At 44.9% G+C, this 16,791-nt stretch overlaps 2 protein-coding genes across 10 annotated transcripts in view; one reads left to right on the top strand and one right to left on the bottom strand.

The window, feature by feature from the left end:
• mcf2l2 (MCF.2 cell line derived transforming sequence-like 2) overlaps positions 1–16,791 on the bottom strand; it is a 60,349-nt gene that overhangs the window by 24,268 nt on the left and 19,290 nt on the right. For all 8 annotated transcript variants that reach the window (XM_026996269.2, XM_026996293.2, XM_026996317.2 and 5 more), the window contains exons 7-15: positions 16,256–16,405; positions 16,030–16,154; positions 13,730–13,844; positions 13,240–13,359; positions 12,315–12,506; positions 10,893–11,084; positions 10,217–10,394; positions 9,549–9,649; positions 9,339–9,427 (exon numbers count right to left, since the gene is read on the bottom strand). In XM_026996269.2, the coding sequence (XP_026852070.2) occupies positions 9,339–9,427; positions 9,549–9,649; positions 10,217–10,394; positions 10,893–11,084; positions 12,315–12,506; positions 13,240–13,359; positions 13,730–13,844; positions 16,030–16,154; positions 16,256–16,405 (1,262 nt within the window). The remainder of the gene's footprint in view (positions 1–9,338; positions 9,428–9,548; positions 9,650–10,216; positions 10,395–10,892; positions 11,085–12,314; positions 12,507–13,239; positions 13,360–13,729; positions 13,845–16,029; positions 16,155–16,255; positions 16,406–16,791) is intronic.
• Positions 1,671–8,574, top strand: b3gnt5a (UDP-GlcNAc:betaGal beta-1,3-N-acetylglucosaminyltransferase 5a). 2 transcript variants are annotated; one of them, XM_035523413.1, is made up of 2 exons: positions 1,671–1,770; positions 7,128–8,574. In XM_035523413.1, exon 2 carries the CDS (start codon positions 7,336–7,338, stop codon positions 8,473–8,475), a length of 1,140 nt encoding a protein of 379 aa, XP_035379306.1. In that variant the 5' UTR covers positions 1,671–1,770; positions 7,128–7,335; the 3' UTR covers positions 8,476–8,574. The 2 variants fall into 2 exon arrangements, with proteins under 2 accessions (XP_035379306.1, XP_026852126.2); XM_026996325.2 differs by having other exon boundaries at positions 1,671–1,789.

Here is a 16,791-nt window from a genome sequence, read left to right as displayed (position 1 = left end):
TAACTGAACTCCCTAAATGTCTTTAAATAAACTCCAACTTGTACAGAATTCAGGAACCAGAGTCCACACAGGAGCACACAGAAGCGTACAGGGGCACACAAGAGAAAACTTCTCCACATTAGTCCTGTATTTTCAGCTCTGCACTGGCTCCCAGGTAAATTTCAAATTGACTTTAAAATCCTCTCGTTGATGTTGATGTATATTACATTCTCTGGCCCAACAGCATCTGAGTGAACTCCATGACTCCTATAAATCAGCCACACCAACTGTGTTCTAAAAAGACAAGATTCCTCTTGGTTCAGAGGATTATGAAGATTACATCTGGGGAAGTCTTCTCCTATAAAGCCTCTTGGTTATGGAATAATCTTCCATCCTTAAGTCAGGACTCTGACACACTCCCACTTTTTAAATCTAGATTATAGTTATTTTCTTAAAAGCTTTTGGGTAACGTATACAAAGGTGCTCACCGCCTGGCCCTCAGGACTGTGCTCACATTCTGGATTAGACCTGCTCATTGCTGACAGGGAATCAGATGACATCAGAATGTCCTGCCACTGCAAGTAGATTAACCCATCCTGCCATAGTCTTTCCCAAATTCCCTTTACTGCAGTGGATGCAGGAACAGCTCACCCGCCCTAGACCCCCAGGAGTAGCCGAGACCCCCACACCTACGCTAGACTGGATACATGGACTAAACATAACATAACAACACTTGGACTGGTTATCAGCTGGCGTGTCCAAGGTGGACGGTTCCCTCCTGAGTCTTGGTCCCCTCTAGGTTTCTGCTATAACTCCTCCCCACTGTGACCAACCGCTTGCTCATTGGAGATCTGGACCCAAACAGTAGAGAGACACCCGATGTGACACCCCATGTTGTACTGACACAGCACTGTTCACATTTGACTTTGACAAGTTTGAGCCTATTGTTGTTTCGCCATTTCTCAAATCAGCCGGAGTCTCAGAAGCTGTGATAGAGGACCTGAGCTCAGATGAGCAGAGTTGCTCACTGAACTTAAGAAGAACTAAAAGAACAACAGATTGCATTGCAAGCAGAGAACAGCAGATAATGTTGTGACAAGTATTTTCAACATTTTAGTAAATGTCATTAGGTTTAAACTGAAAAACATGAATTCCATCTAAAAACATTTAAAAATCGCATATTATTATTATTATTATTATTATTATTATTATTAATAATAATAATAATAATAATAATAATAATAATAATAACTTTATATCTAAATATAAAAAATTCTTTGTGCAGTTTTGTTGATTATTTAAACATCATTTCAATTAATGTTCAAAACATCTTTCCGTCTCGTTAGAGGCGTCCCATTCTCATTCTCAACTAACAGTGTGATAGCTCACAAATTTCTGAACATCATGTTTCATGTGCATAACAGAGTTCCTCTTCTTTTCAGTACAGTGTGTGTGTGAGAAATTTGGAGAGAACAGGCATTTGTCTCCCTCCAGCTCATCACGGTTCCCTCCTCCACGAACAATCTGCCCCGGCTGACCGTGACTCTCCGGTATCTGCGTACATGATTCACGTGTCACAAACTCCAGGGATGACCGAGTTGCGCTCATCAGGGGCAGGGCTATCTCATCTGCCCCGCCCCAGCCAGACAAACTCTATACGCTCTTCAGTTCCTCCCGGGCTAAAGAAAAACTGCTCAGGCAAGTTTCATGTTAACCGGCACTTTCAGCTGATAGCAAGCAGACACAGCTTGCGGTGTACAGAGAAGAACTGAAGGTTTCCACTCACAGAGGGTAAGCGGCTTAAACACGGGTAAGTCCCATTACATCGAGGGAGGTGAAACGTGACTTTTATCACATCAGAAAATTTACACAGAACCAAACTAAAACACCAGAGGATTCTTGTTTTGAGTGAACACATGAACCGGTTTGAAGCTCGCCGGGACGGACGCAGCCACCTGTACGCTGGCTACCTGGCCGTCTTTTCATACGTGTGTCATTCTTTCGGAAACGGGTCTGGCTTTACTGTGTATAGGTGTGAACGGGACGGTTTTACAGAGAACAGTGATGTGAACAGTGTCAGCACAATCTTTTCCGCCCACCTCAGCTCAGCTGTGTCTAAGACGCCTTTAAGCATGGCAGAAATGGGTCATATAACTACAACCCCTGACAACACGCAAACATTGAGGCGTTGGAGCTGAGTGTGAGCTTTTCATTAGTGGATGTGTAGATTGAGAAGCTCCAGCTTCCACCCTGGTCCTTCACTTAAAACCTCAGCTTGCTTCAGTCACACGCGCTGGTCAATAAGCTGTTTTGTTGACGGAACTCTCGTCAAGCTATAATTTCATACGTTTAATAATTTAATCATTAGGCCACGTTGCACGGCTCACAGTCTCAAAGAAGGAACGTTAAAAATCTAAGCGTGATTGTGTGTCAGGGGAAGTACTGCCCTGAACTGACAGTTATACAAATACATAAGGATATATGTTTAACTCTTAGCTGGCAATGCAATGGTGTAATGTGCTACAACACATGATTTGTAATGCAAATAGAATGCAACACTGATAATGTCTTCTACAGTATAGTGACTCATGCAAGCTTCTAAAATTTTTCAAGCACTACGAAGTGTTATAAGGATGTAAAACTAGATATAACACACAAATCAGAAGTAATAATAGCTATTCTGTTTGTCTCAGCTTGAAATCTCACAGCGTCTTTGGCATACACACACTCCTCATGTAGAGAGAAATACTCGCAGTGTGTTACCCTGCAGTACATAACACAGTCAGCGCTTAGGTGCACACATACCCTTGTTCTGATAAACACGTGAATCGACAAGATCGTCTGCCGGACGCCTTAAATGTAAAAGTGTATGTCCTCAATTTTCATTTTCCACTTTGTTAGTATGTTGACTCCTGCAGGACTAGAGAGGATGGTAAAGAAGTGGACCTCCTGATTCACTGTGGAACTGCATACTTGTGTCCACTAAAAGCAAACTGAACAGGGTGCAGCAAATACACAAAGAGGAAAAAATGACCTGATTCAACAGGCTGCGTAGTTGGCACCTCTACTTCAAACATCAAGCCCCGGAACCGTATTCCCACAGACAGTCCGAGCTCACTGGACAGCTGGGTATTTGTTCTCTAAAGAATGGGTCCTTAGCTTTGTCGGTCTGTTATGGGCTAATGTGAGCATTTCAGTTCTGATGAGTTTTGTGTAAAGTGCAGTTTTATTGAATGTGTGAGAGACGTGAGATGTGTGAAATGTGTGTTTGTTAAAGTTTGTAATGGGTTCTTCAGTTTAAAATCGTTTCCAGAGATTTTATACCAGTAAACATTAATAGAAATACACGCAGGCTCTAAATGAGAATGGAGGAAGTGTGGGTTCAGACAGCCCCAAATGAAAAATGAATAAGTTCTTTAAACAGACAGTGTGGTTGTGAAGACACATGATGCCCATTGCTACTGACACAAGGCAGTTTAGCTGGTGCTTCTCCGGTGGCAGGGCTTGGGCAGGACTTGTGGCTATAATGATCGTTTTTGTCATGAGTGGGTGCACAGTCTGCAGAGTTTCTGATGCGCTTGGCACTTTAAACTCTTCACTGTTTAACAAAGAGCTGAGCTGCTATTTTGCTGTACACCCAGTGTACAGAACTCTAACCCTAACTAACAGGAACCCTAACCCTAACCCAGTATACAGAACTCTATCCCTATCCCTAACTAACAGGAACCTTATCCATAACCCTAACTAACAGGAACCCTATCCCTAACCCTAACTAACAGGAACCCTAACCCTAACTAACAGGAACCCTAACCCTAACCCTAACTAACAGGAACCCTAACCCTAACTAACAGGAACCCTAACCCTAACCCTAACTAACAGGAACCCTATCCCTAACCCTAACTAACAGGAACCTTATCCCTAACCCTAACTAACAGGAACCCTATCCCTAACCCTAACTAACAGGAACCTTATCCCTAACCCTAACTAACAGGAACCTTATCCCTAACCCTAACTAACAGGAACCCTATCCCTAACCCTAACTAACAGGAACCTTATCCCTAACCCTAACTAACAGGAACCTTATCCCTAACCCTAACTAACAGGAACCCTATCCCTAACCCTAACTAACAGGAACCTTATCCCTAACCCTAACTAACAGGAACCTTATCCCTAACCCTAACTAACAGGAACCCTATCCCTAACCCTAACTAACAGGAACCCTAACCCTAACTAACAGGAACCCTAACCCTAACTAACAGGAACCCTATCCCTAACCCTAACTAACAGGAACCTTATCCCTAACCCTAACTAACAGGAACCCTAACCCTAACCAACAGGAACCCTATCCCTAACCCTAACTAACAGGAACCCTATCCCTAACTAACAGGAACCTTATCCCTAACCCTAACTAACAGGAACCTTATCCCTAACCTTAACTAACAGGAACCCTAACCCTAACCCTAACTAACAGGAACCCTAACCCTAACTAACAGGAACCCTATCCCTAACCCTAACTAACAGGAACCTTATCCCTAACCCTAACTAACAGGAACCCTATCCCTAACCCTAACTAACAGGAACCCCATCCCTAACCCTAACTAACAGGAACCCTATCCCTAACCCTAACTAACAGGAACCCTAACCCTAACCCTAACTAACAGGAACCCTAACCCTAACTAACAGGAACCCTATCCCTAACCCTAACTAACAGGAACCTTATCCCTAACCCTAACTAACAGGAACCCTAACCCTAACCAACAGGAACCCTATCCCTAACCCTAACTAACAGGAACCCTATCCCTAACTAACAGGAACCTTATCCCTAACCCTAACTAACAGGAACCTTATCCCTAACCTTAACTAACAGGAACCCTAACCCTAACCCTAACTAACAGGAACCCTAACCCTAACTAACAGGAACCCTATCCCTAACCCTAACTAACAGGAACCTTATCCCTAACCCTAACTAACAGGAACCCTATCCCTAACCCTAACTAACAGGAACCCTAACCCTAACTAACAGGAACCCTAACCCTAACTAACAGGAACCCTATCCCTAACCCTAACCAACAGGAACCCTATCCCTAACCCTAACTAACAGGAACCCTATCCCTAACCCTAACTAACAGGAACCCTAACCCTAACTAACAGGAACCCTAACCCTAACTAACAGGAACCCTATCCCTAACCCTAACCAACAGGAACCCTATCCCTAACCCTAACTAACAGGAACCTTATCCCTAACTAACAGGAACCTTATCCCTAACCCTAACTAACAGGAACCCTATCCCTAACCCTAACTAACAGGAACCCTATCTCTAACCCTAACTAACAGGAACCCTATCCCTAACCCTAACTAACAGGAACCCTATCCCTAACTAACAGGAACCCTATCCCTAACCCTAACTAACAGGAACCCTATCCCTAACCAACAGGAACCCTATCCCTAACCCTAACTAACAGGAACCCTATCCCTAACTAACAGGAACCTTATCCATAACCCTAACTAACAGGAACCCTATCCCTAACCCTAACTAACAGGAACCCTATCCCTAACCCTAACTAACAGGAACCCTATCCCTAACCCTAACTAACAGGAACCATATCCCTAACCCTAACTAACAGGAACCCTATCCCTAACTAACAGGAACCCTATCCCTAACTAACAGGAACCCTATCTCTAAGCCTAACCCTAACTAACAGGAACTCAAACCCTAACCTGACATGGTAAACATCAGCCTCTTTGCCTTTTTTCTCCCTGTTCTTACCTTTTTGTGATAATTATAATCGCCATGATAACATCAACTACAATCGCAAACCAACCATAGTCACAAACTAACCATAATCGCAAAAACACAGGCTGTGTTACAGAGAAAAGTTAACAGGTTAACTGTAAAGGAAAAGACTTTGCCAGAAAAAAAAAAAAGTTTCAGGCCATGTGCACTATATATCCAGGTACCTGTAATAGAACAGTCTAAAAGGTTGAGACTAGAACAAAAGTCTAGAAACTTGAGACTAGATCAAAAGTTTCTCAGTACAACAGAATGATCACGTCTGCTCATTGTTTAGTCTTGTTTCTCTTCATTACAAATCTTTAGAAAACATACACACTAAACGTCAGGGCAAGGTCAGATAAAGGGTGTGTTATTCTAGACAGGGTTCACTGCATGTAGCTGCATAAACCACCCTGGAGTTAAAAAGAATCCAAAGCCCACTGTTCCTGATCAGGAAATGGTTCATGCCAACATTTATTCAAATGATGGTGGCATGTGCCTTTGGGACACTGGTCTAAAAGAAAGGCGCTTTAGAGAGGAGAGATGTGTGAGAGATGTGTGATATGTATGAGAGATGTGTGTGAGATGTATGAGATGTGCGTGAGAGATGTGTGAGAGATGTGTGTGAGATACGTGAGATGTGTGAGAGATGTGTGTGAGATACGTGAGGTGTGTGTGAGATGTGTGAGAGATATGTAAGATGTGTGTGAGATGTGTGTGACAGATATGCAAGATGTCTGAGAGATGTGTGTGAGATACGTGAGATGTGTGAGAGTTGTGTGAGACGTGAGATGTGTGAGAGATGTGTGTGAGATACGTGAGGTGTGTGTGAGAGATGTGTGTGAGATACGTGAGGTGTGTGTGAGATGTGTGAGAGATATGTGAGATGTGTGTGAGATACGTGAGGTGTGTGTGAGATGTGTGAGATATCTGAGATGTGTGTGACGTGAGAGATGTGTGATGGATATGTGAGATGTGTGAGAGATGTTTGTGAGATGTGTGACAGATATGTGAGATGTATGAGAGGAGTGTGAGATGCGTGAGATGTGTGAGCGATATGTGAGAGACATGTGAGATGTGAGAGATGTGTGTGAGATGTGTGAGTTATGTGAGATGTGTGTGATGTGTGAGAGATGGGTGAGTGGGCTCCTGGTGCCATTACAGCAGTTTGTGAAACACAGGTATCACCGTGATCACAGCTCCTTGCTGTCTTGGGGGCTTCTGGGGGAAAATAAACTATATATTCCCAGGGAAAATGTTGTGATATACATGATGCTAATTTATTCTCTTCCCGAGTTAAATGATGCCAAGTTGTTTCTCATTCTCAAGCTATACAGCTAAATATTTATGAATTCACTTTTCCTCTTTTTGCAGACTGCAATTACAGAGGTGTATGGGTAAATTCTGTAACACCAACAAGGACCATAATCCAGACCATAATCCAGATTAAGACTGATGCCTTTGGGTATTGGAGGAACCGCAGCCAGAACCAGAACCAGTCAATTTACTCCAGCACATATGGACTCCTCACCACTGGTTAACAGGACTTGATGAGAGAATCTGGGAACATTACGCCAGAAAAATGTTTATAAATCTTAGGAGGGTTAGGAAGTGTCGGATTATGCATCTGTTTTCCATGTGCTGTGTTCTGTTGGTGCTCATGGTTTGCTGGGAGGAGGTGGACTATCACATAGTGAGCCATGTGCAGTCCTACTCCTACCGCTACCTGGTCAACAGCTACGACTTCATCAACAAGAGCCTCAGTGTGACTCGCAGGGAGGCTGACAGTTCTGGGCGTTTCCCGTACCTCATCGACCACAAGGCCACATGTGTGGGGAATGATGTGCTGCTCCTTCTGTTTGTCAAATCCTCCCCCAAGAACTTCAGGAGGAGGCAGTCCATTCGCTCCACCTGGGGGAACCACACATATCTCAAGAAGGAACTTGGCGTCACTGTCAAGGTGGTGTTTGTCATGGGCGTATCTGCCAACCGGCATGAAAGAGGCGCGCTGCAGGAAAAGCTCCGGGCCGAGGACTCGCTCCACGGAGACCTGCTCCAGCAGGATTTCGCCGACACGTTCCACAACCTAACCCTGAAGCTGCTCCTGCAGTTCCGCTGGGCGCACGCTCGCTGCGCCCATGCCCGCTTCCTCATGTCCGCTGACGACGATGTTTTCGTCCATGTGCCCAATTTGGTGCATTACCTGCAAGGCCTGGTCCAGCAGGGTGCCGTAGACGTGTGGGTGGGTCACGTGCACAGGGGAGCCCCTCCGGTCCGCCGGAAGAGCAGCAAGTACTACATGCCTGTTCAGACGTACCGGTGGTCATCCTACCCTGACTACACGGCCGGTGCGGGCTACGTGGTGTCCAGGGATGTCGCGGAGAAAATTTATCAGGCCTCCTTGTCCCTTAACGCCCTTCTCCATATTGACGATGTTTTTATGGGCATGTGCGCTAATGTGGCCAGGGTGTCACCACAGGAACACGTTTACTTCTCCGGGGAAGGGAAAGCCCCATATCACCCCTGCATTTATGAAAAGATGATCACCTCACACGGACATGAGGATGACGTGGCATATCTCTGGCGGGAGGCGACCGCCCCAGAGGTAAGCAATGTGTCCTCGGGACTCGTAGGCAAAATGTACTGCACCACTGTGAAGATATTGCTGCTGTGTAGGCCTTTCTTTATAAACTCCTACTCTTGCAAAGCAGCCTTTTCATGATGAACTGGGAACTCTGGGAAGCATTTAACTTGTTTTTCATTGTTTGATGTTTTCACTTTGTAACTATTCCATGTTCTTTGTGAGAAATTATCCTTTGTAATAAACGGTGCCGATAAGCATGTACAATGCCATCCTTGTGTCCACTGTAATCCCTGTGATGTGTTTTAAACTAAACAGGAAGCTCCGTGATCACGGCTCATCCACCCTCGGCACAGACATGACCCAGGACTACTTCAAATTTCCTCATCTCTCAATATGTTCCTCTCAGACTACATTATGCCCTGCGAACAATTCCATACACACACTAGTAGATTGTAGATTTTCCACATAAACACTGGCAGATTTTCACCACTCTCCTACTTAGCAACTACTTTGTGGACAGGGAGTCTGTCTCTAGTATGTGCACGGGGAGTCTGTCTCTAGTATGTGCACGGGGAGTCTGTCTCTAGTATGTGCACGGGGAGTCTGTCTCTAGTATGTGCACGGGGAGTCTGTCTCTAGTATGTGCACGGGGAGTCTGTCTCTAGTATGTGCACGGGGAGTCTGTCTCTAGTATGTGCACGGGGAGTCTGTCTCTAGTATGTGCACGGGGAGTGTGTCTCTAGTATGTGCACGGGGAGTGTGTCTCTAGTATGTGCACGGGGAGTGTGTCTCTAGTATGTGCACGGGGAGTCTGTCTCTAGTATGTGCACGGGGAGTCTGTCTCTAGTATGTGCACGGGGAGTCTGTCTCTAGTATGTGCACGGGGAGTGTGTCTCTAGTATGTGCACGGGGAGTGTGTCTCTAGTATGTGCACGGGGAGTCTGTCTCTAGTATGTGCACGGGGAGTCTGTCTCTAGTATGTGCACGGGGACACTGCTTACCTCCTCCTATCACACAGACTCTCCTCACTCTCGCTGGGGACGAGGACGTGTGTGGACCCTCCTTGGCTCTCCTCACGCATCACTTCAATCTTAGTCAGGACAGACAAGATTTTCGTATAAGGAAAGGAGGGTAAGACTCAGCGCCGCAGATGCGTCGCCACAGATGGTCTGATTTGCCTGGATTCAAAGGAGCCGAGCCCTTCCCCTCACCTTGATGCCACCTTTAGACTTGCGGATGTTCCTCTTTTTAGTCGGGTCGGCCTCGGAGGGCTGCCTGGAGGAGCTCTGCTCGGACCCTCTCCGGTTCAGTGCTGGAGAGAAATAAACTCTGGGTCCAAGGACAAGACCAGGTCTCTTAACAAGGACACACAGTGCCAGCGATGCAAAGCGCCGAAGCTATTTCAGTACCAACAGTGCCCCTCGCGGAGTATACTATTAGTACTCTAAGTGTGAGTGAGTGAGTGAGTGAGTGAGTGAGTGAGTGAGTGAATTACAAGCCAGGTCCATGTGGTGCTATACATCTAAACACAACCAAACATATCCAGGCCTGTTGGCACTGCCAGTCTCCATAAATATCTTCATAAACACACATCAGACACAGAGGAGATTTAAATGTACAGTAGAGGGGATAGTACTATTTAAAGGTTCAGTAAAGGAGATAGTGCTATTTAAAGACTCAGTAGGGGAGATAGTATAATTTAAAGGTTCAGTAGAGGGGACAGTACTATTTAAAGGTTCAGTAGAGGAGATAGTACTATTTAAAGCTTCAGTCATACCAAACTTTGTAAAAACAGTGACAATTACAGATTCCATTAATAGGTGTAATACTAAAATGTCAGAACAGCGGGGCTTCTCACTGCCGTCCTGTGGTTACTCACTAGGTCCTGTGGGCCGTGGGGTTTTGGTTAAAGCGCGCTTGGGTGACGCCTCCGGGCGTGGAGCCACGGGCTGGACAGGCCTGGTCTGCTTAGCGGAGAGCTTCTTCAGACTCACGCGCCTTTTTCTGAACATCTCCTCCGCCTCCTCCAGCCGTTTCAAGGCAGTCTGTACTTTGACCTGGATGGGCAGAGATTGCAAAGAAAACTGTTATATCTCTGAGAACATTGTTTGTTTAATCACAGTTTAAATTATTTATACAGCAGAAGTATTCAGATTCAGCCAACATGAGATGCCCCGGCAAATGTGTAGCAACACTACCAGGTAATGTTTAAAGTCATTTGTCATATTAATAGGTTTTGTTATTTAATTTAATAACTAATACTATGTAGAATTAAATAATAAAACCATACAACAAAAGTTGCATTCTTGTGTGTTATTTGGCCTTTCAATTATTTTCTTAAGTAGAACACGACTTCAGAATTGATCACTGATGTACAAATATGAAGCATTCAAAGTATTCATTTTATCCAAATATCATGTATGATAATATTTAATTGTAAAATAATTTATGGTAGTATTTTATTGAAATGTAATTGTTGATTCCATCTGACTCAAGCGACACACTTCAGTAAACTGACCGCGGATCAGTTTCTGGATGTAAGGGAGGCAGCACACCTTGATGGGCTGGGTAAGGACTAACTCATTCTGGTTGTAGAGGTCTTTGAGCTGGCCGAGCTGCTGTTGCTCCGCCGTGGTCATGTAGTTCTCCAGCTCCAGTAGGGCTGTCTCCGCACCCTCCTGAGACTGACACTTGTCCACCGCCTGAGACGCCAGGAGATACACTCCGCACTCACACCAGTGATTCACCTGCACGCGCGCGCACACACACACACACACACACACACACACACACACACACGTACGGACACATACGCACGCACACACACACACACACGTACGCACACATGCACACACACACACACACACGTACGCACACGCACACACACGCACGCACACGCACGCACACACACGGACACATACGCACGCACACACACACACACGTACGCACACATGCACACACACACACACACACACACACACATACGCACACGCACACACACGCACGCACACACACACACGTACGCACACGCACACACGCGCGCGCACACACACACACACACGTACGGACACATACGCACGCACACACACACACACACACACACACACACACGAACGCACGCACACACACGTACGGACACATACGCACACACACACACACACACACACACACTTAAGCACACATGCACACACACACACACACACACACACACACGTATGCACACACAGACACACACACACGCACGCACGCACGCACACACGTACGGAAACATACGCACACACACACGTACGCACGCATGCACACACACACACACACACGCGCACGCACACGCACACACACACACGTACGCACACACACGTACGCACACACACACGTACGCACACACACACGTACGCACACACACACATACGCACACATGCACACACACTTAGGATCTTTAACCACTCACTGCATTCATAAATTACTTTTGTAGCAGATCAAACATTTAGTTTTCTGGATTAACATCATATTTGTGGGAGAATAGAGTCATACTCGAGTTACCAGGATGCAATCAGACATCATTTCATTCATGCTGATCCCAGATCAGCAGCGCCCTACGGCCATGGTGGACAGACGTTTCCAGCTTGTGACATAACATTTCACTGAAGAGCTGTGAGTGCTGTATTGTTCTCCCGCACTGACCCATGTGCAGTGGGGCATAATGTGTCTCCCATCAATTACTCCCAACCAACTACGGATTTTAGCCTGGCGCCTGTTAAAGTGCTTTGTTTACATTCTCTGTGTTCATCACATTCCACTGTGAGCACTACTCCAGCACAACAAAATAACCTGGTGGAATGACACAAATATCTCGAGTGCTTTATCCATATCCAGAGCACTTTATCCATATCTGGAGCGCTTTACCCATATCCGGCGTGCTTTACCCATATCCGGCGCGCTTTACCCATATCCAGAGTGTTTTAAGCAGTTCTGCCAACCTTGTCTATGCCCGTGTGGATGGCAAGTGATTTGGACAGGACATCGTATTTCTTTTTGGTCTCGTTGCTGAAGTCGTCACAAATGTGGTGCAGCTCCACACACTTCGGCCGTATGGAGTCGACGGCATAATGACCACTCTGGATGAGCTGTTCTCCGTGACCAGCCTGCAGCTGGGCCTTCTCCAGACAATCCTGCATCACACACACACAGACACACGCACACACGCAGACACACCCACACGCATGCACACACGCACACGCACAGACACATGCACAGACACACACACCCACACGCACACATGCACACACGCGCACAGACACGCGCACAGACACGCGCACAGACACACACATCAGCAGGGGTACTGACACACACCCTCCCAGGAAGTGCTGCTAGTAACACACTACAGTACACCACCATCACTACAGTGACAATATACCAATTATACCTGCTAAGAAGAATACTTCTTATTAACGAATAACAATAAATAATAACATTCACATTGAGTAACAATGACAATGTGTAACGAATGCAATTACTCTAGTATAACTGTAATTACTGCAGTATTTTAACGCTACACTTTAACAAAGTTACAGGTTCTTCCAGGAATGTGGTGTTGGTAAAATATTCCAATATCCCAACACTGCTACAGTGTAATTATACCAGCAATTATAGTGAAATATAATGATTAACAATGTGTAACATCTGTAATCTTTATTATTCTGTAATTATTCCTTATGCATTTCCATTATATAAGTAGAGATTATCAGTGCATTGTTATAAAATGTTAGTACAATACACTGTAATTAACAGCACACCTGTAGGATTGGTTGTGTGCTATACAGTGTTTTCCCACTGCTCAGTACTCTGATATTGTTTTAGTTCACTGTGAAGTGTCAGGCAGGGAGTGGGAGGGACGAGGCAAACCTCCGCGCTGGTCTCCAACCTCCTCAGATCAGCCAAGATCTGCTCCACACCAGTTACACAGTCTCCGAGGTCTGAGAGCCACATCAGAGCTGCCATCAGGCTGTCCAGACAGGCTTTCACCTTCACGAACGCACACGTGCACGCACATGCACAAAGCACACCCACACACGCACCCACGCATGCACACGCACAAAACACGCACACCCACACACGGACACGGGCATAAAACACACCCACACACACACACCCACACACACACACACACCCACACACACAGACACACGCACAAAACCCATCCACACACACAGCCACAGCTCCACACACAGACACCCACATACACAGGCACACGCACAAACACCCGCACACGTGCACATCTTCTGAGTTTCATTTTCCACACATTCTCTACGTATAGTTACATACACGTATATTCTGGGTTTTCTATTAGAACATATAGTTTTGAGGGAGGAGGCACGGTGCATGTTGTGTGTACCTCTCTGAAGTCTTGCTCAAAGTGTCTGAGCTGTAAACACTGTTCCAACTTCACATGATGCTTCGACCAGAACTGTTCAAAGGCATTTTCTGTTTCGTCCAGCTGAGCCATCAACCTGGGGAACACCAACGTCACACTGAGGTGTTTAGAGCTCACCCGCTTACAACAGACAACAACATGGTAGTCTGTAAGCTGTGTTATTTGTTTAGTAATTGTTTAGTGTTTGTTTAGTATTTGTTTTGTGTTTGTTTAGTATTTGTTTCATTCTTGTTTAGTATTGCTTCAGTTTGGGCAAAGATTAATTTCATTAATGTAATGAATTCTTAATGAAAGCGCACAAGTAGGTTTCATGGAATTCAGCAGTTACTGATTTATTATTTATCACTGTTTGAAGTAAAGGAAAACAAACCAAATGAACTTCAGTGGTGAGGATATACACGTCCACTGGGAACTACGTAAGTGTTCACAAACAGACTCATTACTCTGAATCAGCCTGGGGCACATGTACACGCTGGAGGACTGGAAGGTTCTGGTGTTTGTTATCACGGTCACCTGGACTTGCCCAGGATACGGGCCACCCTGGGCTGAAAACAAAACTCTGTCCTGACACCCGGTTGGTGAAAAACACCCACTGCTGTCTTTATCTTCTGTCCTGCTCATACCCAAGCAGGGCTTTAGTCTGACAGTGTTCCTAACACTGAACTACCTGGTGTCACAGGAGGAGGCGGATTTGCTGGAGACTTCAAAGCCCTTCTGTAAGTCTCTCTGGACAAGGGTGTCTACCAAATGCCCTAAGTGCAAATATTTTACCAAAGCGTGTCAATGTACTACAACCTTCTGAGCAATAGGAATGCTTCTACCTTAAAAAAAAACAAACAAAAAACAAACATTAGCGTTGGAATTCCACCTTAAAAAAATATTGGCGCTTTAACCTTTGTTTTCTGACGCAAGCAAACTGAAGTTGTCACGGTACGGCCCCTCCCCCCCTCAAACGTCTGTGTGTGTGTGTGTGTGTGTGTGTGTGTGTGTGTGTGTGTGTGTGTGTTTGTCTGTGTTGTCATGCCCTCTCATGTCGTTCACCTGATCCTTGTTGTGTGTAATTGTCATGCGTGTATATGACTCGTGTCTTATCGTTGAGGTTGTCAGTGTTTGAAACTATAGCCTGCGTACTACATCTGGTTGTTAAGTGTGTCAATAAATGTGTTTCAACGTGCCTCATCCCCGCATCCTGCTTAAGCCTCCAAACATCACAGAAGCAATGAAGCGCACAATCATTAAATAAAGCACATCAGTAAAGTAAAGAATAACAGTTTCTTGCTCAAATGTTTTCACACCTCTAGTTCTTAATATGTTTTTTTCTGTGTGTTTTTTACTTTCTCCTGTGGCTAAGCTGCCATTCCCTCTGGGCAAAATGCCTCTAATACTGCAAATTCTCTGGGTGTTTATCATGAACAGTGTGTTCACAGTGCCTCGGTTAGGTTGAGGTTAGCAGTGTGACGGCCCGCCAACGTGTGTGACGGCCCTCCGACGTGGTCTCGTGTTTCCGATCAAATGACCATCATGTAGTTTCCTGCTTGAAGAATGAAAACTCTCTTCCAATATTTCCTAGTTAGATGCTGAATTCATCCTTCCATCAATTATGACTAAATTCTCTGAGCCGCTGTAGCTCACATCCACCCAAAACAGCAGAGCTCCACCTCCATGCTTCACGGTAGGGGTGAGTACGGGAGGGATGAGCACAGTGCTTAGTCAAGACATGACTGGACTTGCACTCATTATTGTTCATTGTTTATATCACACTGCACTAACTGTTATGTGTGAGTGCCTTATTATTTATCATTTGTGTTTTGTGTAAATAAATGTCGTTCTGCTTCGAGAGACGTTTGTGTGTTCTGCTCCTTGTCCCGCGGCACACAGGCAGTCACATACAGGCTTATGGCAGGCATTATAATGCATTAGACAATATTATTATTATTATTAATAATAATAATAATAATAATAATAATAATAATAATAATTTTATTATTTTTAAAACATACAATTCATATTCTATTATTCTATTATTATATAGAATATTATAGCATTATAAAGCTTTAATTTAATGCATTATAAATTCAGGATTCATACGACATATTAGCAAAAATATTCCTGAGACTCAGACACTAGCTGGCGAGGCCCAAGAAAAAGCAGGTATTCTCCCAGTGATTAACACGATCATTTATAGCGTAAATGTAATTTATAGTGGAAACAAAATGTGTTTTTTCATGTCACATGATTTACAGCTTCAACATGCAACAGACCTTTCGACCGTGGTCTGGTTGTCCATTTCATCAGGGTTTAGTACGTGGCTCTCTGTTTTACTGGCTTGGGCTTTAATGCAGGACAGCAGAGTGGTACCCTGATTCATGGCTAACTTGAGCTCATCCTGAAACGAAGACAAAGTATTAGTTTAGTTCGCTTCACGAGGCTTAGCGAGTTACGTCCTCTACAGTGGCCCGGAGGTTGTGTGCTTGCATGCTTGCCTACCTTGAGCTTGTTGCGTTTTTCTGTATGGGCAGTGAGGAGATCTTTGGTGCACTGCACATCGTTGGGGAGCTCGGTCTCTGATAAATCTGTTCCAAACTTTTGCAGCATCTGGGCCGTGCTTTTGACCGTCACAGCAAAGTTTTCAATGGCCTGAAGAAGACATACAGTCTTTTATAGTTCAGCTGTGTGATGGAACACAATAGCAGCAAAAGAAGGAATACTGAGTACTGACACAATGACACGGTACTGTCATGACACAGCACTTCCATAATGACATAGTACTGTCACAAAGACACGGTACTGTCATGACACAGCACTTCCATAATGACATAGTACTGTCACAAAGACACGGTACTGTCATGACACAGCACTTCCATAATGACATAGTACTGTCACAAAGACACGGTACTGTCATGACACAGCACATCCATAATGACATAGTACTGTCACAAGGACACGGTACTGTCATGACACAGCACTTCCATAATGACATAGTACTGTCACAAAGACACGGTACTGTCATGACACAGCACTTC

The sequence above is a fragment of the Electrophorus electricus genome, chromosome 26 (genome assembly GCF_013358815.1).
Source record: "Electrophorus electricus isolate fEleEle1 chromosome 26, fEleEle1.pri, whole genome shotgun sequence".
Lineage (NCBI taxonomy): Eukaryota > Metazoa > Chordata > Actinopteri > Gymnotiformes > Gymnotidae > Electrophorus > Electrophorus electricus.
This window is presented reverse-complemented; position numbering and strand designations above follow the sequence as displayed.

Coding starts and splice junctions, on each gene's coding strand:
- b3gnt5a (XM_035523413.1), top strand. CDS start 7,336: ATGTTTATAAATCTTAGGAGGGTTAGGAAGTGTCGGATTATGCATCTG.